At 51.7% G+C, this 20,400-nt stretch overlaps 1 protein-coding gene across 6 annotated transcripts in view; it reads left to right on the top strand.

Moving 5' to 3' along the window:
- HDAC5 (histone deacetylase 5) overlaps positions 1-20,400 on the top strand; it is a 41,008-nt gene that overhangs the window by 17,337 nt on the left and 3,271 nt on the right. For 4 of the 6 annotated variants that reach the window (XM_044001212.1, XM_044001213.1, XM_044001211.1 and 1 more), the window contains 16 exons: positions 10,225-10,487; positions 12,307-12,451; positions 12,700-12,814; positions 13,242-13,372; positions 13,577-13,708; positions 13,796-13,908; positions 14,633-14,764; positions 15,090-15,312; positions 15,950-16,161; positions 16,416-16,697; positions 17,495-17,660; positions 18,654-18,787; positions 19,230-19,350; positions 19,700-19,749; positions 19,866-19,973; positions 20,297-20,352. In XM_044001212.1, coding sequence (XP_043857147.1) covers positions 10,225-10,487; positions 12,307-12,451; positions 12,700-12,814; positions 13,242-13,372; positions 13,577-13,708; positions 13,796-13,908; positions 14,633-14,764; positions 15,090-15,312; positions 15,950-16,161; positions 16,416-16,697; positions 17,495-17,660; positions 18,654-18,787; positions 19,230-19,350; positions 19,700-19,749; positions 19,866-19,973; positions 20,297-20,352 — 2,383 coding nt within the window. The remainder of the gene's footprint in view (positions 1-10,224; positions 10,488-12,306; positions 12,452-12,699; positions 12,815-13,241; positions 13,373-13,576; positions 13,709-13,795; positions 13,909-14,632; positions 14,765-15,089; positions 15,313-15,949; positions 16,162-16,415; positions 16,698-17,494; positions 17,661-18,653; positions 18,788-19,229; positions 19,351-19,699; positions 19,750-19,865; positions 19,974-20,296; positions 20,353-20,400) is intronic. The other 2 variants (XM_044001215.1, XM_044001214.1) reach the window with 1 other exon arrangement.

Raw genomic sequence — 20,400 nt, 5'->3', positions numbered from 1 at the left:
TAACCTTCAAGTTTGAAAAAAAGACTCCACTCCAGATAAACATGGGTCTGCAAGAGCCTGCTGTTCTCTTCCCTCTTCCACCGAGCCCCCTTCCCTTTCCCCCTGCCCCATATCCCTTCATGTGCCTCCAGACATGAGCAAAAGGCCTGATTGGAAAGAGGTTGGGGAGCTTTATTGGGGCAGCCTCCTCAGGCCTTTCCTTCTCCTTGCCTCTTTGCAGTGATAGCCTTTTCTGTCTCCCTAGGCTTTTCAGAGCTGGCTTATCTGTCAGCCTCCCCTCCAGGCAGCAGGACTTCAAGTTTGATTCAAGTTTGCTGACCTTGATGGATTCCACAGGCTTTTTTTGTCTGCTTGCCCCATTAAAGAGGGGGAGCATCCCCTGCTTTCTGACTGGAGCCTCAGGTGGATGGGGAAGGCAGGTAGTGGTGAGAGGCCCTTCCCAGTGTATAGCCAGAATGGGGTGGGGGGAAGGAACGCAGCCTGAAAGTGCTGGCTGAAAGTCAGATAGACTTTCTGCTATTCCTATTTGGGGCATGGCATCTTCATTGGAGCTTGTGGACAGAGTCCGGACGAGGGATTTGTGCATCCTAGGCAAGGTTTCAAAATTGCCCACAGCAGATGTGTCTCTTCCCCACCCCCCCCAAACAACCATCAGGGATATTATAAGTACAATTTAACCTCTTAAAATAGTCCATGCATTGCTGTCCTACAGGGGCTTTTAGCCTCCCCTCTCTCTCATGTGACTTGTCAATAAATAAATACCTACATGCCAGAGAGGAGACTTTTTACAGCACTTAGGATGTGTGCTAATATGGAGGTAGCCCTTGTTGTGCTCTTCCTGCCTGGTGAATTCCAGTTGTCTACTTTGCCTGTCCCTAGTCCTGCTTCTGCTAATGTCTCTTAAGTGGCTTTGTCTCACTGCACAGACAGCTCTATGGCCCCCAGCAGGTAGTCTGTCATTATAGCAGTCATTGCTCTGAGCTTGGAGCCCCTAGTATGTTCACATCTTTGCTTGGGCAGTGGGAACTACTATCACCAAGAGAGTCAGTCTAGGGCAGCAAGGAGGCTGAAGATCTAAGAACTGCACGTTGCTTCTGAGGTCTAACCCAAACCCACACTGGGGTTTGGAGTCTCTTCTCCTCTGTGGCTCTCAGTTTCTCCCTCTGTACTCTGGGGAGTACCAGTCCTCCTGGTTTTGAGGAATGTTGGGAGACAGGGTATGTTATAAAAGGGGACTGCTGGTATTATTACAGTGCAGGTGTTTATGAAAGTGCTGTGGCCTCTGAAGGAAGAAGACATGTTAGTGCCTTCTCCCCACGGTTCAAGTGTGAATTCTACTTACCCTTATTGAATGAATACCCAGGAAGGGAAGGGTATGTGTGCATGTGAGAATGAGAACCCAGGGGATTGGAAAATGTTAGTTGGAATTCCCCAGGCTACCCATCTTCTGTGTGTTCCTTAAAACTGTTTACTGCCAAGCTATATGTGTCCGTGTGTGTGTGTGTGTGTGTGTGTGTGTGTGTGTGTGTGTTTGAGTAGGTGGGGATGAGGAGGGAGAGAATAAAGGGAAGGGCAGGGGTATATTAGAAAAGTTTTGCTTTGTATTTACAAATACTCGCCACTTGGCCTTGGTAAAGACTTTCATCTTCTACTGGGAGCTTCTGTTCAGGGGCTCTGCCCCTGAGGGGATGATCCAAGAAGGAAGCTGTGCACCAACACTTTACCCTCCCACTCCCAATCCCAGTAACCTCCTCTTGTGTTTGTAGCTCTCAGCTGTTCTCTTCCCTGCTCAGCAGCTGCCAGACCGGAAATCAGATTAGCTGTGTCCACACAGCTGGAACAGCTGTCTGGTCACTAGTAGAAGACAGTGGGGGCAGCCTAGGGTCACTGTGCTGGCAATGTGGAGTAGGGACTGGGGCAGGATGAGGGGGATAGAGGTTGAAAAGATCATCCTGCCAAAGGAATGACACCAACAGTTATGGTGGGTGCCCTTAATGGAACTAGATCGTTCTAAAGTGCATTGGTTTAAAATCCCCTGAGGCTTCAGGGAGAATTAGCCTTCACTGTCCTTGGGGGAGGACAAAGAAGGAACAGAGGTAGGTAGTGTTCTCAAGGTGTGGATTGTCGGAAGGCTACAGGTGCCCTATTGAATAGCAGGGGGAAGGGGAGGGAGGGTTCAGTCTAGGTAGCTAGTTGGGCAATGTTTACAGGAAAGTAATCCATACTATTAGCATAACTAGCTGGAGGTATGGCCAGGGATTATAATGTAGATAACTTTTGATCCCCTGGTGGAGAGAGTAATTTCTAGTGACATAGCTATAAACTTCTAATGGTTAATGATCCTTTAATATCTGGGTCTAGGTTTTAAACTAATAATTATTATAATTTATATAGATTTATAATTATATAGCTCTTTAGAATTTATATAGCTTTCTTCACAGCAACCCTGTGAAGTAGCAAGTGTTGTTATCCCTAATTTATCGATGGGGAAACTGAGGCTCAGAAATTGGGTTACTTACCTGTCATCACAACTATTGTTGAGCTAGGATGAAAACACAAGTGTCCTGACTACAGGTTGAATACTTTCCCCATTATACCATGATGCCTGTTAGCCTTTAAGTTTAAGTGTTGGAAATGGGCTGGGAGAGGGAAGGTGACCTGTGTAATCTTTGGCTTACCCCCTCTTGTCCACCGTATCTTCTACTCCAGATTGGAAGCCTATGTTCACTGCTTCCTTTTTCCATCCTCTCAGATTTTCCCTCCAAATCCATATATGTGAGGTAAGAAGGGAAGAGGGGGTCCCTCCAACCTGGCTTCCCCTTTTCTTTGGTCTCTACCTCCACCTGATTGGGAGCTGCTTGAGTTCTCCTGAATTTACTTTCTGGTTTGGGATCCCTGTGTCCTTAAATATGAACCCATTCCCTTTCTTCCCTTGCACTGGGAAATTCTCTCATCATTTTATCCTTTAGATACATTTTATTTTTCTCTTTGCTGGAGAAAAGGGAGGCTCTGGCTCTCCCAAGGTTCTTTTCACTGGTACACGAGGAGCATTTGTGATCCAGCTACCACACTGGGTACAGTGTACCCCAGAGCATCTGCTTTGGGATCCTCAGTCACTACCTGTATGCCTGTAGGCAAATCTTCCACCTTTCCTGAGCCTCAGTTTCTTCATCTGTAAAGCAAGGAGGTTGGATTAGGTGATCTTGCTCTGTGTGAATTGATTGCAGTAGGATCGAGTGACCTTGCCTGAGGTGTCATGGAGGAGTAAGTGAGGAATCGGGGCTGTATGAGGGAGCAGGGATGGCCTCTGGTGGAATGGCTGAAGATGAGGGGGCACCCCACCAGTCTGGGCTGCTGGGGGATGGGAGCAGGACTTCTGAGAACAGCCTCCTTTGCTTTGCTCTCACCTGTTTTCTTTTTTTTTTTTTTTTGCGGGGCAATGGGGGTTAAGTGATTTGCCCAGCCTGGGTCACACAGCTGGTAAGTGTCAAGTGTCTGAGGTCGGATTTGAACTCAGGTACTCCTGAATCCAGGGCCGGTGCTTTAACCACTGCGCCACCTAGCCGCCCCCTCTCACCTGTTTTCTTGATCCTTCCATCTCCCCGAGAGAATAGATCCACATCGAAGTAAAACTTCTTGGTCTTTGTTTAGTCCGAGGGTCATGGACTCAGAGCTAGTTCTCCAGTCCAGTCCAGTTCAGTCCAGGCCCCTTATTTTCCAGGTGACAATGCTGAGGCCCAGAAGCTCAGTGATTTCCCCTTGCTCACACATGTAGGGAGTGGCAGGACTTTTCCCTTAAGAACACAGAAACAGATGACGGAGAAAAGACTTACTCTGTAGGGGGTGCTTTAGTGTGTTTTTCCATGTGGGGAACCCAAAGCAGTGTTGTTGGTTCCACACTTTCCCCTCCCAACCTTCTCAGTGCAGGGAAGGGCTCTACTTTTCATTTTCCAGATAACCAAGGCAGCTAGTGCCATATCACTTAGATGATGCTGCCACTTCAGCCTGGCAAGAGAAAGTCTTGGGGAATTGCTGCTTGTTGGGGGAGGCCCTTTTCTTTGGCTCGTCATCAGCTCCCTTTCCCTCGAAGGATCCCATCTCCCTGCGTGGGCCCACTTCAGGGCAGGCTGCCCCTCTTTGGCCCAGTCGCCCATGTCTGAACCTGGCACTGGGTAAGGTGGGGTGTTGCATGTGTGTGATGTGGCAAAGAGCAGCCCATACTGAGGAGCAGAAAGCAGTGGTTTCATGGAGGGGGACCCAGCTGGGAATGTCGGCTCACTTGTCCAGCTGTGAACACGAGCGGTGACTTGTCTCCGAGCCTCAGTGTATCCCTCTGTAAAATAGAGGAGCCGAACGAGATGATCTCTGAGGTTCCTTCTAACTCTGAGTAGGTCACCAGTCAGGTATGAAGCCGCGGCTGTGTGCCCGGCACTGCCCGAGGTGCTGGGGGGCTGGACAGGCAGGGACAACAAGCCATGTTTTACCCTGGATTCTGGTCATTAACACGCTGTGTGACTGCTAAAGTCACATGGCCTTCCTGGATCTCAGAATCCCCCCTCCAGCTGTAAGCTCCTGAATCTTCTTGCAAGTTCCTGGTCAGGGTCTGGTAGTCATGGCCGGGGGTGGGGTGAGGGGGAATTTTTCTGTGTCCCTGGTTTTTCCAACACCAGACAGTTTCTTATATTTGGATGAGCCTGTTCTCTGCTTCCCCCTAGTGCTTACACCTCGCAGCCCTCCCCAGCTCCTAGTCCCACCAGCTCCAAGATTTTGTGGCTGCTGGCTCCTTTCAGAACCAGGTGCCCTCCAGACTGACCCTTGTCCTGGGCCAATCCATTCCCCGGGGCTACTTCTGGCCAGCAGTGGGTCATAAAGCGTCAAGGGTTAGTGGTGGCTTATCCTGAAAAAGGATCTGGGGCCCAGGATACCTTGGTCTATTGTGCTTATTGGGAGAAGAGATGGCTTTGGTCTTGCTTAGGCAGAGGTCCATCTGGGATAGTATTTCTCATATTCCATAGCTCTCGGCCTATCTGACTCTAGTATTCTTTCCTGAACAACTCCTCTTGACCACACCAACCTGTAACAAAATTCTGCTGATGTTGACTGAGGCCAAAGAAGTGGTCATTTGCCACCTTCCCCTTTTGGGGGGTTGCTGCCATCTTTTATAGCTTCATTTCCAACTCTCCTCAGAATTCCAAGCATCAAAAAGATGACAGGGGTGCCCTCTTTAGAGTAATGGGCCTATGGAGCTGAGGTGAATAGGTTGGAAGTCTCGTTGTGGGGTGTGGGGATTGTTCATGGGTGTTGACAGTGTCTCTTGCTGACAGTGATTTGTGGCAGGGCACACTTCTGTATCATCTACCACAGTCAGTTATCTACCAAGTTCTCTGGATTCTCCCTCCAGGATATCTCTTGCATCTGTCCCATGCTCCTTTCTGTTCCTAGAATTATTCTAGAAACCCCACTTATCACCTCTTGCATGGGCTGTTGTATTGCAGAGGACAAAGCACTGGTCCTGGAGTTAGGAAGACTCAAGATTGAAATCAACTCTTGTCTCAGACACCTACTAGTTGTGTGAACCTGGGCAAGTCAATTAACCTCTTCCAGACTCAGTTTCCTCTTCTGTAAAATGGGGGATAATAGAACCTACCTCACTGGATGGGGATCAAATGAGGTAATAGATTTAAAGACTTTTAACATTCTTCTTCTTTTTTTTTTTTTTCTAGTGAGGCAGTTGGGGTTAAGTGACTTGCCCAGGGTCACACAGCTAGTAAGTGTTAAGTGTCTGAGGCCGGATTTAAACTCAGGTACTCCTGACTCCAGGGCCGGTGCTCTATGCACTGCGCCACCTAGCTGCCCCAACAGATTTAAAGACTTAAAAGTGCTATTAGCTATGGTTGTTGTACAAGAAGCTCCCCTTTGCCTACTGAATGTAAAACCAGCTTCTAGGACTGCCATTGGGAGCCTTTCATCATCTGGCTTCAGCATACCTTGGCAGTCTTTTGTGTGCTCTATGCTGTACCCATGCTAGGCTGGTCACCATGCATTGGTGGCGGCCTTCTGTCTGCTAACTCCATCTATTTGCACATACATCTCTGCCTTCTCCAAGGCCTAGTTTAGGTGCTGGGCCTTCTAGGAAGCCTTTCCTGATTGGCCCCACCTGTCCCCTGTAGTTAGAAGTGCTCTCTCCCTCCCTGTCTCTCTCAGGACCCTGTTTGATCTCTCATATGCTCAGTTATTTTCTAACTTCTCTACTAGGCTGAGAGCAGGGATTCTGCCTTCTTTTATCTTCTCTATACCCCAAGGACCTACCACAGTGCCTTCCACATTTTGTGAATTCGGGGCACTCTGCACAGTCCTATGGCATGAGTAGGGACTGTGGAGGTGTGAAGGGCCCAAGTGGCTATGAGGCCTCCCTCATGGGGCTCCCTCCGTTTTGCTCTGTTCCCTTGCTCTTAGGTATCTTGCTCTGGGCCTCATCACTGATGGCAGGCACTGGGGAGCATAACAGAGTTCCTTCCACTAGCTAGTTCCTCCTGGGGAAAAGGGTCAGAATCCTTGGGGAGGAGAAGAGAGAAAATAAGAGCAAAAGAAAAACGGGTCAGGGTTTGATTGTGTTATTCCCCCTTGTTATTGTCTTTCCTTCTCTGAGGGGGCCCGGAGGAGAGAGAGCTAAGAAGAAAGGGAATTGGACCCAGGCAGTCTGGGGTCTTCTGTTGACCACACCTCCCTTCTCTGAGCAGAGTGCAAGTATCAAGGAACTTGAGGCCAGGCTGCCTCTTGGCTCTATCCCCCTAGAGGCCCTCTCTGTCTCCTTTCTTAGCTGTGGGTCATCAGTCTGGCCCTTGGGAAGGGCAGTGATTTTACTCACACCCTAGTTTCCTTTCTTTGGGCTCTCTAACCCTCCCCTCTCATTACTGTGTGGGTCATAGGGTAAAAGGCTCCCCTTCTCTGGTAAGAAACACCTACTTCCCCTCCCAGGATACCTTGTTCCAGCAGCAATCGCTGCCATCTCCTTTCCTTTTATAATAGGCTGGGCACAGGGCATGGACTTTGGGTGACTGTCTCAGGGCTCGGGGCAAGCTGGTTGCTAGGTTTTTTGGTCTGGTAGGCACTGAAACCTTTCATACCTCCTTTTCCTCTGACTCCAGTGCCCAAGGAGGGCAGATTGCCCCCCAGAAAACAGGTTCCAGAGCCTTTGCATCTTTCCTGGGTTAGGCATTTTTTCCTTTCCTTGTCCATAGGAATCTGGCTTCTGAAATGAGTATTCTCTGGTCCTGTTTATATAAGAACAAAGTTGTGTGTATAGGCTTGGGCAGACCACTGTTGCTTGCATACCAGTGGGCCCTTTTGCCTCCCAAACCAGGCTTGGGGAGTAGACTTCCCCTCCACTATTCTTTATTTTTTTTTGTTTTTTTGGTTTTTTAGTGAGGCAGTTGGGGTTAAGTGACTTGCCCAGGGTCACACAGCTAGTAAGTGTTAAGTGTCTGAGGTCGGATTTGAACTCAGGTCCTCCTGACTCCAGGACCAGTGCTCTATCCACTGTGCCACCTAGTTGCCCCCCACTCACTGCTTTGTGAAGCAGTTGGTATTGGTGCTGTGTGGGAGGCTGCTTGAACCTAGGGCCTACCTACCCTTTGGCAGTACAAGACCTTTGGAAGAACAGAGGGGCTCTGAATTGGATTAGGAGTGTGGAAAAAGTGGAGTTCCCTCTTTGAGGCGGTTCTGACATTGCCAAGAGCTAGAAGAAGCCAAGGGAAGTCTGTAGTTTGGCCTCTCCACCTCTCCAGAACCAGTGTGCCCCTCCCCTTCCAACTCATTTACAGACTTGGGGGCAGCAAATAAGACAGTCTCTGCCCCTGAGCTCTGTGGAATCTAATAGACACATATCAGGCAGTGCCAAGGAAGGCTGGGGGAAGGGGGTGTGGTTAAGGAGAAGTAAGAGAGAGAAGGAGAGTGGGGGAAGGGAGGGGAGGGAAGGAGAGAGGGAGGGAGGGAGGGAGAGAGACACAGAGAGGAAGAGAGACACAGAGAGAGAGGGAGAGACAGACAGAGAAGGGGGAGAGAGGGAGAGACAGAGAGAGAAAGAGACACAGAGAGAGACAGAGAATTTGTAACCCCACCCTCTTAGCCACATCTGGCCTTTACTGCAGATGTGGCTCTTGAGTTGTGGCCGCAAAGTCGTCAGTGTGGCAACTTGAGGAATGTGGCCTTTGGGGGAGGGGGTAAAGTGGGGGTTGGCCTCCAGGAGTTAACTTGGGGCACTCTGGAGAGTGAAGAGATGCCCAGGCCACAAAGGGGTGGGCTGCTGAGGTAGGGCAGAGAGACTGTGTCGTCTCTAGGTTCTGACAGGATTCCACTTATCCTTCTGTTCCTGCTCTGGGGTAGTCATTATTTCTGCTCTTGCCTTAGTTGAGGAGAGGCTGCACTATGGAGTGGTGGAAGAGGGGCCTTGGGGCAGAATGGAGAGGAGACACTAATCCTGGGTGGAATTCGGTTGGGATCAGGATCTGGGCTGCATCTTTGTAGCCTTGGTCTATTGTTTCCTACTTTGTTTTGGGAATGTCACCCTAGCTCCCTGCCTCCTTTTCTCAGCAGGAAAGAGAAATCTGGTCTGTTAAAGTGCTTTGAGAACTATGGAGAAAGGAGCCAAATAAATGATGTGAGGGTAAATCCCTACCTCTTCTAGTTCCTTTACCACTGACTGGCAACCTTCCCTTTTGGCTGAAAGAGGGAGGCTTCTAACAGTATGGACAGGGGCTTGGGGTGTGTGTGTGCACGTGTGTGCGTGTACATATGTGTGCGTGTGTGTGTGTGTACAAGTGTGCATGTGTACACCTGCCTGCCTATTCCTGTCTATGTTCTCATGATTCCCAAGGTACCAGAAGTGGATAAAACAGTTATTTTAGGACAGTGTGGGGGGCCCAGGAGGTCATAACCCTTCTCTAGTAGAACTGTTGGAGCCATCTTTCTCTCCCCTTGGGACCACCTTGGGCCCGCTGCTAAGTGTAAGGCTTTACCCTCCCACCTCCCTCTTCCCTTCCCCCCAGGTGTTCCTGGCTTCATGGCTGGGTGTCTTTTCTTTAATCCTTAGCTCCACCTTCCCTCTTGCCATCCTGTTTCATCCCTTTTCCTTCCCTGTCTCTCCTCCCACCTTCCTTCTTCAGCCTTTCCTTCCATTCTCTCATCCTCCCTCCGCCCCCCTCACCCTTCTTTCCTTCTCTCTCAGCAGCACAGCTGCTGTTTGGCTCACTCTATATATAGCGGCATTTTCGGGGTAATTACAATAAAACTGTTGAAAGGAGATAATCCAGCAAAGGAAGCAGACTTTGGCTCCCAAGCTCAGCCCTCCCCTTCCAGACAGGCCCAGCCCAACCCCACTGTGTTCCCTGCTGCCTCCAGTTCTGTTCTACCCTGTCCCCCTCCTACTTTGTAACTCTGGAATTTTGGTGAGGAGAGGTCTTCTTCCTGATCTCTTTAGCCTGCCTGTCTGTGTGCTTCTCCTGCTTCTCCCACTTGGACTTAACCCAAGGTGGCTCAGGGGAATGGGATGCTAGGGCTTGCTGAGTCTCCACAGGCCATTTGGTTGAGGTTTAGATGGTTCCTGAAGCTCAGCCTTCTCTCTTGTGCACACTGAGGGTGGTGCTGGAGAGCTCAGGCTGATGGAATATGCCAGACTGCTTTGGGGGACACGACTAGGCCATTTGCCTCACCTGACCCTTTAGGGATTGTATTTTAGCTTTTTGAGTACAGATGATTTCTCTTAAGATCCTGGCGAGGACTGTGAGTGCTTTGAGATCTGAGAAGTAGAGGACCCATAAATGGGCTTTTCCTTTTAGTCTCCTTCTCTTCCAGTAGGATAGTACCGTGCCTCTTTTTACCCCCTTCCCTGAGGCTGGCTACACACTAGTATTGTCAGTGATGAGGAGAATGAGAAAATCCCTTGGTTGATTATTACAGATTTAGAGCTAGAAGGGAGATCATCTTGTCAACAAGCCCTTCATTTTATAGAAGGCGAAACTGAGACCAAGAACAGGGGAAATGACTCAGCTAAGGTCACACAGCCATTCCAACCTAGGTCCTGACTCACTACACCAAAGTGTATAGAGGCTGAAGAGTGGGGTTGACTGGGAGCTGGGTTCTCTTCCATTGTCATCGGTGCCTGGAGCTGATGAGCCGTCATACACCTGTCTCTTTCCCCTCCTCTTCCCTCCTCCCCTTGAGCAGTGGAGGTGAAGCCAGTGCTGTGTGGGGCCATGCCAGGTTCTGTTGGGGGCGGCAGGGGCGGAGGCAGCCCTGGTCCAACAGAGCTTCGGGGAGTGGGCCCGGCCGCCATCGACCCCGTGCTGCGTGAGCAGCAGCTGCAGCAAGAGCTCCTGGCCCTCAAGCAGCAGCAGCAGCTCCAGAAGCAGCTCCTCTTTGCCGAGTTCCAGAAACAGCACGACCACCTGACCCGGCAGCATGAGGTCCAGCTGCAGAAGCATCTTAAGGTGAGAGCCTCCTCCTCGCTGCCTCCCAGGACATGCAGGGTAAGCTGTGGCTTCCAGTGCTTCTGTCTGCGGTGGGTCCTATTTTGGACCTTAGGCCTCACTGAACCTTCTGAGCAGCTCCTCTTAGGAATGGGCCAGGGGGCCTTACCTCTGGCCCAGGGCACTTTCTTTAACCGTTACTTCCTAAATCTGCCTGATCCCTGAATCCCAGCCCTGGGCACTGAACCTTGTGGAGCATCCTGGCCCCTGAGCCTGCTTGGCTCTGTCTCTCTTCTGCTCTTGCCACCCTGGTACTTGGCTGGCACCTCTTCCCTTTGCCCCTTTTATGCCCTTTCTCCACAGACTCCATACCATGGCAGTGGGTTTTCTAGGGTTAATTTTCTAGGACCAGTTGCCATGGCAGGAGGTAGTGTGGTGTGGGGGATGGAGAACTGTCCTTGGAGTCTGGAAGATATGGCTTCCTTTCTTGCTCTGGACATGCACTGGCTGTGCCGTTCTGGGCGAGCTGGCAGACCTCTCACAGGCTTACACCCAGACGACAACCTCTCAGTGGCAGAGCAGGTGCAAGCCTGCATTGGCAGAGGGAATTCCTGATGCTGATACAATTGTGGGCCCCATACAAAAAACGCTTGTACAAAGGCAGCAAGATGATTAGTGGCTAGAGAGATGGCCTTGGATAGAAAGATTTGGACTGAGATCCTGCTGTTTGGCTACCGGCAACTCAAGGCTCAAAGTTATAGCTGAACGGCTGGTGGGTATTGTTGGAGGGACTTTCTATACCAGGAGTTCCCTATACTGGTGAAATGGTAGGTCCTGACCAAAAAGAACTCCTTTACGAGGTCAAAGAGAGTAGCCAATGCTGTTGCCAGGCCATGACTCTATGGGCCTGTAAGGCCCATAGCAATGTGGCCCCTTGTGGCCTCTTTAGAAATGATATCTTCGGAGGTGGGGGGGCAGCTAGGTGGCGCAGTGGATAAAACACAGGCCCTGGATTCAGGAGGACCTGAGTTCAAATTTGGCCTCAGACACTTGGCACTTACTAGCTGTGTGACCCTGGGCAAGTCACTTAACCCTCATTGCCCCGCAAAAAAAGAAAGAAAGAAAGAAAGAAAGGACATCTTCCTGGGAACATCCTTCCCCCATTGAGGGTTTGGCCAGCTGAGCTTGGAGAGTCACAGACTCCTTCTTAGCCATTCAGGAAGCCTGTTTTCCTGATGATCCATTGATTGCTGACTAGCTTTCCTTCCTCTGACCAAGCGAAAACCAAGCAAGTAGGGGACATGGGCAGAGTTCTTCCCATTTTGACAATAAGAATAATTAAAACCCAACACACAGTTCAGCCTCAAAGTTCACAGAAGACATTCCCTTTCCTTACACTCTTTACTTTTATTTATTTATTTATTTTTGCCAGGCAATGAGGTTTAAGTGATTTGCCCAGGGTCACACAGCTAGTAAATGTCTAGGGTCTGAGGCTAGATTTGAACTCAGGTCTTCCTGAATCCAGGGCTGGTACTTTATCCACTGTGCCACCTAGCTGTCCCCCCTTTCCTTGCAGTGGGAGAGGATGTGGTGCTTCTCTCAGACTGTTTCTTGGCTTTCTGCTCCATTCTCCTTTCGAGACCCTAGTCTTTTCCCCCTTTTCTGCCTTTCTTTCACCTTCTGTCCTTCCAGAATCCAGGCTCCTTCTAGACTCTGCCATCAGCCACTTAGGACCAGGGAATGAAGACCTGTCGCCTGTGGCTTCTGTCCTGTCCCTTGCTTTCCCTCTTGTGGCCTCCTCAACTCTTTTAGCTGATGTGGTACCCTCTCCCCTCTGTAGCAGCAGCAGGAGATGCTGGCTGCCAAGAGGCAGCAGGAGCTGGAGCAGCAGCGTAAGCGGGAGCAGCAGCGGCAAGAGGAGCTGGAGAAGCAGAGGCTGGAACAGCAGCTGCTCATCCTCCGGAACAAAGAGAAAAGCAAAGAGAGTGAGGCTCCCTCTTGCCCCTCCTGGTGCCCAGGGCCTCTGGCTTGGGCTGCAGTGCCTGTTTCCTCCCAGACCCCACCTGCTGGGCACACATGCTTCTCCATCTCATTGAGACATGGCTTATGGTGTCCATGTGGGTTTCGGCTCCTCTGTCCAGTCCTAGGACCCACAGAGGGGGGACGGAGCCGTTGTCGGGGTGCTTTGGCCTCGATGGCTGCCAATAGCTGCTACCTCTCTCCTGTGCTACAGGTGCCATTGCCAGCACTGAGGTAAAACTGAAGCTCCAAGAGTTTCTCCTGAGCAAATCGAAAGAGCCGACGCCAGGCGGCCTCAACCATTCCCTCCCGCAGCACCCCAAATGCTGGTAGGTGGCAGAAAAGTGAAAGGACATGACACAGCGGGTGGTGTGTGTGTACACGTGTAACTCCGAATAGGGCAGATCTTTTGCAGACGTGTTCTCCCATTCAGATAGCCATTTATGAGGAGGGGGAAGGGGATCCTTCTACTCAGGCATGGAGCAATATTAATATTGTGTTAGCCTGGACGGTTTTGTCCCTACATGGTACAGGTGTCCCAAAAGTCTGGGTGTGGATGTTTGAGATGCTCTCTGTATTGTCCTTAACTCAGACCTGAGGCAGAGGCTAAGGTTCCCTTCTTTCATGTCAGTGGGCGTCCTCTTTCCTCTATCCATTTCAGGGTTTTCTGCATTAAGATTGACAACAGGCTTGACTAATGACTCACTGATTCGACCTCTTTTTGTCCTGATTCCTTCCTTTCCCTTCCCTTTCTAGGGGAGCCCATCACGCTTCATTGGACCAGAGTTCCCCTCCCCAGAGTGGCCCCCCTGGAACTCCCCCCTCCTACAAGCTTCCTCTGCTTGGGCCCTATGATAGCCGGGATGACTTCCCACTTCGAAAAACAGGTGAGCTCGTGCCATCTACACCATTGGTGTCTTGTACTCAGCGTCTGGGAACGATACTCCTAGAGGGAATCAGGGATGTTGCTAGAAATCAGTTACTGCAGCCTGGTCACCTGCTTAGAATTCTACTTGGGAGAGCCAGAGGGCTCAGTGAGACTAGGAGTGTGTTATCGAGGAGGGATCTGAGTCACGTTCCCTTCCCCACAGCCTCGGAACCCAATTTGAAGGTGCGTTCCAGGCTAAAGCAGAAGGTGGCAGAGCGGAGGAGCAGCCCCCTCCTGCGAAGAAAGGATGGGACTGTCATCAGCACCTTTAAGAAGAGAGCTATTGAGATCACAGGTGCCTAGGGGCTGGTGGAGGCTGGAGTGTGGGACTACTGGCGGGGATGAGCACAGGCCCCAGGGTGATACTTGTGTCCTTGTGCAGTGTCATCTGTGTGTAACAGTGCCCCAGGCTCTGGCCCCAGTTCCCCCAACAGCTCCAACAGCACCATTGCTGAGAATGGCTTCACCGGCTCCGTCCCTAACATCCCCACTGAGGTATGTGCCCCTGCCCCACCCCAGATGAGGTGGGAAGACCTCCCCCAGGTTGGCTGAACTAGTCCCTCTAATGGTGGGCCACTGAGCAAAGTTTTCAGGAATCAAACCAATTCTTTTTTTTTTTTTTGCGGGGCAATGGGGGTTAAGTGACTTGCCCAGGGTCACACAGCTAGTAAGTGTCTGAGGCCGGATCTGAACTCAGGTACTACTGAATCCAGGGCCGGTGCTTTATCCACTGCACCACCTAGCCGCCCCCCAAACCAATTCTTGTCATTTTTTTCCCCTCTAAAAAGCACAAATCGTTTTCTCCTTGTTCTGTGCAGATAATCAGTTGTCCTCTGGGTTAGGGAGCTCCTCTCCGTCTTTTCCATGAAAAGGCCTGACCCCCTTGCCCCTACAATAGTGGGATCCTCCTCACTAGATCACTACTGCTCTTGTGCCTTTCACCAGCACCTCAGTTTTCCCATGAAAATGACTGTCCTGAGGGGCAGCTAGGTGGTGCAGTGGATAGAGCACTGGCCCTGGAGTCAGGAGGACCTGAGTTCAAATCCAGCCTCAGACACTTAACGCTTACTAGCTGTCTGACCCTAGGCAAGTCATTTAACCCCAATTGCCCTGCCAAAAAAAAAAAGAAATGGCTTTCCTGGGATTGCTGGATTCTCTCCCCTTCCATCCCCCCACTAATTACTGCTCTGCTTAATTCTTTTCTCTGCCTGCCTTGCAGATGCTTCCTCAGCACCGGCCCCTTACTTTGGACAGCTCCCCAAACCAGTTCAGTCTCTACACATCCCCCTCCCTGCCCAACATTTCCTTAGGACTACAGGCCACGGTCACAGTCACCAATTCGCACCTAACTGTGAGTATGGGCTGCAGACCCCTCGCCTTTCTTTGTCAGGAGGCCCCCAGGGCTGTTCTCCATCAGTCACAGTGGTGAGGGTATGTGGTATCGTGGCCCCTGAACGTGAGGCTCCCATCGAGCTGAGGCCTGGCTGTCAGGCCCCAAGGGGACTTCACAGAGCCTCAGGTGGCATGGCCTAGGTGAACACAGTGGGCTGAACAGACAGGGGAGGCGAGGGTGGAGTCAACAGTGGGGATGGCAGCCGGGATTTAGGTGGCGTTGGGGCAAGTAGGGCCCAAAGAAGTGGAGTTGGCGCCTCACCCTCCTGGCCTCCCCACCCCAGGCCCCCCAGAAGCTGTCAGCGCAGCAGGAGGCAGAGAGACAGGCCATCCAGCCCCTCCGGCAGGGAGGGGCACTGACGGGCAAGTTCATGAGCACGTCCTCGATCCCAGGTTGTCTGCTGGGCGTAGCGCTGGAGGGCGATGTCAACCCCCACGGGCACGCCTCTCTGCTGCAGCATGTGCTGCTCCTGGAGCAGGCCCGGCAGCAGAGCACCCTCATAGCTGGTGAGCCATGGAAGCCCGGAGCCGGCACGAGCTGGTTCCTTTGCCCAGGGTGGGAAGGAAGCAGGTGGGGAACACCAGAAAGCCAGGGCACCTCGCTTGGTTTTCTGGCTCTGCCGCACTTTAGAATCTCGCCGGGGTCATTCTCTCTGGAAACCTTTCTTGAGCCATCAGGGGACATTGTGCTTATACTAGGCCTCTGAAGCATCCCTGAAAGATGCCCAGGTTCCCTGTCTTCTCGGTCTTCTGAGGTCAGCTCAGCAGCCCTGGCCCTCAGGGAGCTCTTACTCGCACGGGGACGCTGTACCTGTCCTCGTGACCTTTGCAGTCTGATTTGAGGGAGATGGCATAGCAAAGGAACTGGGACAGAAGGTGATGGAATCTGTAGAAATAGAAAGTTAGGAAAGTGAATTGGAGGAAGGAAGTGCGTTAGAGACTGCATTAATGCCCTTACAACCATGGAGAGACAAGAGCCATCTAGCCAGACTGCTAAGAGTGGATTTGGGTTGTGCACAGGAGGGGAGTTTGTGTGCTGGGCAGGGGGCGGTCAGTCCTTTGGAACAACTGCCTCTGGGGTTTTCCCTTGATGCCCCGGTGCTGAGAGACCAGGAACTGATGCTGACTTTCCCTCCTTGAGCAGTGCCGCTCCATGGCCACTCCCCACTGGTGACCGGCGAGCGCATTGCCGCCAACATGCGGACGGTGGGCAAGCTGCCCCGACACCGCCCGCTGAGCCGAACACAGTCGTCCCCACTGCCACAGAGCCCCCAGGCCCTGCAGCAGCTTGTGATGCAGCAGCAGCACCAGCAGTTTTTGGAAAAACAGAAGCAACAGCAGCTGCAGCTAGGCAAGGTGGGCTTGGGAGAAGAGAAGGAGGAATAACTGGCAGCAGAGCCAGCTCCTCCCTTTCCCCCCAGATGGAGTCCAGAATTTGTGGGGCCCTGGCTGTCCTGGGATCAGTTTAAGAGGGCAGGGAGGCCGAACATGGTGGTCTCTGTCCATCTTTCTGCTCCCTGCACCCCCAACCTTTGTGCTCTTCTTGGAGACCTCTGCCTCGGGTACTAGCAGATAACGGATGACCCCGCTTTCCATGTGCCTGCACCTAGATCCTCACCAAGACAGGAGAGTTACCACGGCAGCCCACTACACACCCTGAGGAGACAGAAGAAGAGTTAACGGAGCATCAGGAAGGGCTGCTGGGACAGGGTGCCCCACCTGGGCCTGGGGACGGCTCCACAGAAAGTGAAAGCCCACAAGAGGACCTGGAGGAGGAGGATGAAGAGGAGGATGAAGAGGACGACGACTGCATTCAGGTCAAGGATGAGGGCAGTGAAATTGGCCTGGATGAGAGTCCTCTACTAGAAGAGTCCAGTGGGGACCGCACGCAGGTGACAGTCCTCTCCTTCCTCACTGTGCACATCCTGACCCTCCGCCTCCCTCCTTCCTCAGCCTCCCTCCCTCCTCACCTCCCCCAGTTTGCTGCTGTTTAGTTGGCAAAATCAGCTTTATTATAAATTTGCAAAGGGTCCGAGGGGAGTGAGAAAGGAGTCAGAGGGACATTTCCTTTCGTTTGTTTGCCAGTCTCCTTGCTTTGGTCTGTGTTTATCCTTGTGACTGTCTGGCTTCCTACATCTCTCTGCCTACCTAGCTGCCCGCACCCGTGTCTGTCAGCACGTGGCTGCATGTGTCTCTCTGCGTCTGTTCCTGCGTCTGTCCCTGTGCGTGCGTGCATGCCTGTGTGTGTACACACCCACTCTTACTACGACTTGTCTTGCACCGTTCGCTTCATTCATTGCGGACTGCAGCAGAGCTGCCTCATCAGACTGACTCATCCCGCCCCCTCAGTGCCATCTCCTTTCCCCCTCCTTTCTTCTTACCTCAATGCTATTCCCCTAGCGTGACTCATCAACCCCTATCCCTTCCCCCCTCTCCCCTCAGAGGCGATGGCGTAGGCAAAAGCATCTCCTATCCTAGGGATAAGTGGGGGTAGGGTGGTGGGTGGGAATCGAAGCAAGGCCTAGACATGGAGAGTTTTCCTAGCTTCCCAGCCCTTTCTAAAACTGCACTTCACTGCATTGTAGGTGCCCCTCTTTATCCCTCTGTAAGACTGACAGAGGAGAAACTGCCCTCCCTGCTGCAGCCTTCCTTTCTCAGGCTCAGCCACTCTTTGCCTGTCCCTCACCAGGTGTTCACAGATGTTCAGCAGCTGCAGTCCCTGCAAGTTTACCAGGCCCCTCTCAGCCTGGCTTCTGTGCCCCATCAGGCCCTGGGCCGAACCCAGTCCTTACCCGCTGCCCCTCTAGGCATGAAGAGTGCCCCTGAACTGCCCACCAAACACCTCTTTACTACAGGTGAGTCCTAACAGCCAGCCAGCTAGATCCTGGGCAGAGTCCCCAAGCCTGTGAAAGGGTGTATTCTTGCTTCTGGTGGGAGGAGAAATAATCCCCAGTCTAATCCTTAGGGTACTGTTGCTGGGGAAGAAAATGAACCCATTCAACACCAGTACATTATTGGACTTTGCATAGTACCTTCCACTTCTTTTTTTTTTTTTAAAGTGAGGCGATTGGGGTTAAGTGACTTGCCCAGGGTCACACAGCTAGTAAGTGTTAAGTGTCTGAGGCCGCATTTGAACTCAGGTACTCCTGACTCCAGGGCCGGTGCTCTATCCACTGTGCCATCTAGCTGCCCCGTACCTTCCACTTCTGCTAAGGTAGTGAGAAGTTTGAGTTTAGAGTCAGAAACATGGCTTCTGTTTCTTGATCTCTAATCCTAGGCCTTTAATTCACTTTGCCCTTCTGGGCTTCAGTTTCTTCCTCTGTAAAATGAGATGGGACTAGGTGTCCCTTCTAGCTTTGGATCTGATGGTAACAAGAACTCCCTTCCCTGTCTCACACTCAGCCTCCCATGCATCAGAATCCTTCAGGTCCAGGTGAGAGAGAGGACATAAACACCTAGACTCCCTTGACTGACAAGGGACCCTTTTTGCTGTAGTTAAATCCTCTCTTCATCATGGTCCCGCCAACTGCCAAACCTGCTCCCCCCATTCCCCCTCCTTTGAAAGAGGAGAAACCTCCCTACTGTAGGTCCCAGGTAGTCAAGTTGAAAGGTCATTGGGCAGCTAGGTGGCGCAGTGGATAGAGCACTGGCCCTGGAGTCAGGAGGACCTGAGTTCAAATCCGGCCCCAGACACTTAACACTTACTAGTTGTGTGACCCTGGGCAAGTCACTTAACCCCAATTGCCTCACCAAAAAAAAAAAAAAAGTGCCATGTAAGTTGAAAGGTTATATTATGGGAGGATCAGGGACAAAGGCTATAAGACTCAGTAGCTCTTTCTGCTTTCCAGGAGTAGTTTATGACACATTTATGCTGAAGCACCAGTGCATGTGTGGGAATACCCACATCCACCCTGAGCATGCAGGCCGTATCCAGAGCATTTGGTCTAGGCTGCAAGAGACAGGTCTGCTCAGCAAGTGTGAGGTAAGGGTATGTCTTAGGTACTGTCCAGTGCCATCCCCTTTCCTCTGAATTATCTGTTAACCTGACAACTTTACCCATATCTGAGGGTCTAGGGTCTTTCTTTGTCCTTTCCCTGGGGACCCAGTCTGCCATTTTGTTCCCTCTTACTTTCCCTGTCCCTAACCCACAGGGGTCATTCCTTTTTTCTCCCATCTTCCTATGAATCCAAGTCCTGATCTCCATCCGTAGCCTCCTCTACCAAGTAGGGCAGGGGTGCTCAGGGTCTTATGGCAGCAGATCACTTCTGTGGTCTCGACTCTCTAGGCAGCCTGGATTGAGAGTATGCTCCCTTTTCTGGAGCTCTGGAGAAGGGCGTAGGCCAGGATGGGAGAGGGCGAGGAAGGGTATAACACCCTATCCACTACACCCTATCCACTTATTCTTCCTGTCTTCTGCTATTTAGCGAATTCGGGGGCGTAAGGCTACGCTGGATGAGATCCAGACAGTACACTCAGAGCACCACACCCTGCTGTATGGGACCAGCCCCCTCAACCGGCAGAAGCTTGATAGCAAGAAGCTGCTGGGTGAGCTTGGGAGCACGTTCACTCCTCTACTTGGGGGGCGCTTTTCAGTCCATCTCCTCTTTATATGGGACAGAAGAGTGGCAGTGTCCTGATGTGCTCACAATAGGCTATGGCCAGTGTGCGGAGGTACTAAGAGATAGAGATTGTAGAGATCAAGAGAATTTGTGTGGGCATGGAGGAAGATGTTCCATCCTAAAAGCTCAGCCCTTTCCCACCGTCCCCAAGCTGGGAGACAAAGCCAGCAGCTATCTGGGCCAAGCTAAAGGAACTTAAAGGTACACTTGCCCCTTGGATTGGGTATATACGTAGTATCCCTGCATGGGCCAAAGCACTTCTTTCTCCTCCATAGGCCCAATCAGCCAGAAGATGTATGCGGTGCTGCCCTGCGGGGGCATAGGGGTAAGTGGACTACAGAAGGGGGCAAGGCTTATTCCTGTCCTTCATTCTCCGTTCCCAAAGCCACTGTATTCCTCCCCATGGGAGACACCCTGATGCCCTTATGCTCTTCTCCCCAGGTGGACAGTGACACAGTGTGGAATGAAATGCATTCTTCTAGTGCTGTTCGCATGGCTGTAGGCTGCCTGGTGGAGCTGGCCTTCAAGGTAGCTTCAGGGGAGCTCAAGGTGAGTGCAGGTTAGCGAGAAGTGGGGAAACTGCTCCTGGGGCCTGTCCTTTACTCTCAGGACTGGAGGGGAAGCGGAGGGGAGCCAGGGAAGGTTTGTTCTGTCTTCTCCCTGGTGTCTCTGGGCTCCTCATTCAGGAGGGAGGGGTCGATGGTCCCAGAAACAGAAAGAAAAGAAAAGGAAAGGAACCGGGCAAGCTTTGAAGAAACAAGGGACTCCTGGTTGCCCGGTTGTTCTTTCTGAGGCTGGTCTCAGCATCTCTGGTCTTCCTTCCTTTTTCTTTGTCCTTGTCTGTCTCTTATGTCTCTCTTTCCATTCTATAGAATGGATTTGCCATTATCCGGCCTCCTGGACACCATGCTGAGGAATCCACAGCCATGTGAGTGCCTTACCCTGTCACCAGAAGGGGAGTGTCCTGCTGAGCCAG

The sequence above is a fragment of the Dromiciops gliroides genome, chromosome 4, assembly GCF_019393635.1.
Source record: "Dromiciops gliroides isolate mDroGli1 chromosome 4, mDroGli1.pri, whole genome shotgun sequence".
Lineage (NCBI taxonomy): Eukaryota > Metazoa > Chordata > Mammalia > Microbiotheria > Microbiotheriidae > Dromiciops > Dromiciops gliroides.
This window is presented reverse-complemented; position numbering and strand designations above follow the sequence as displayed.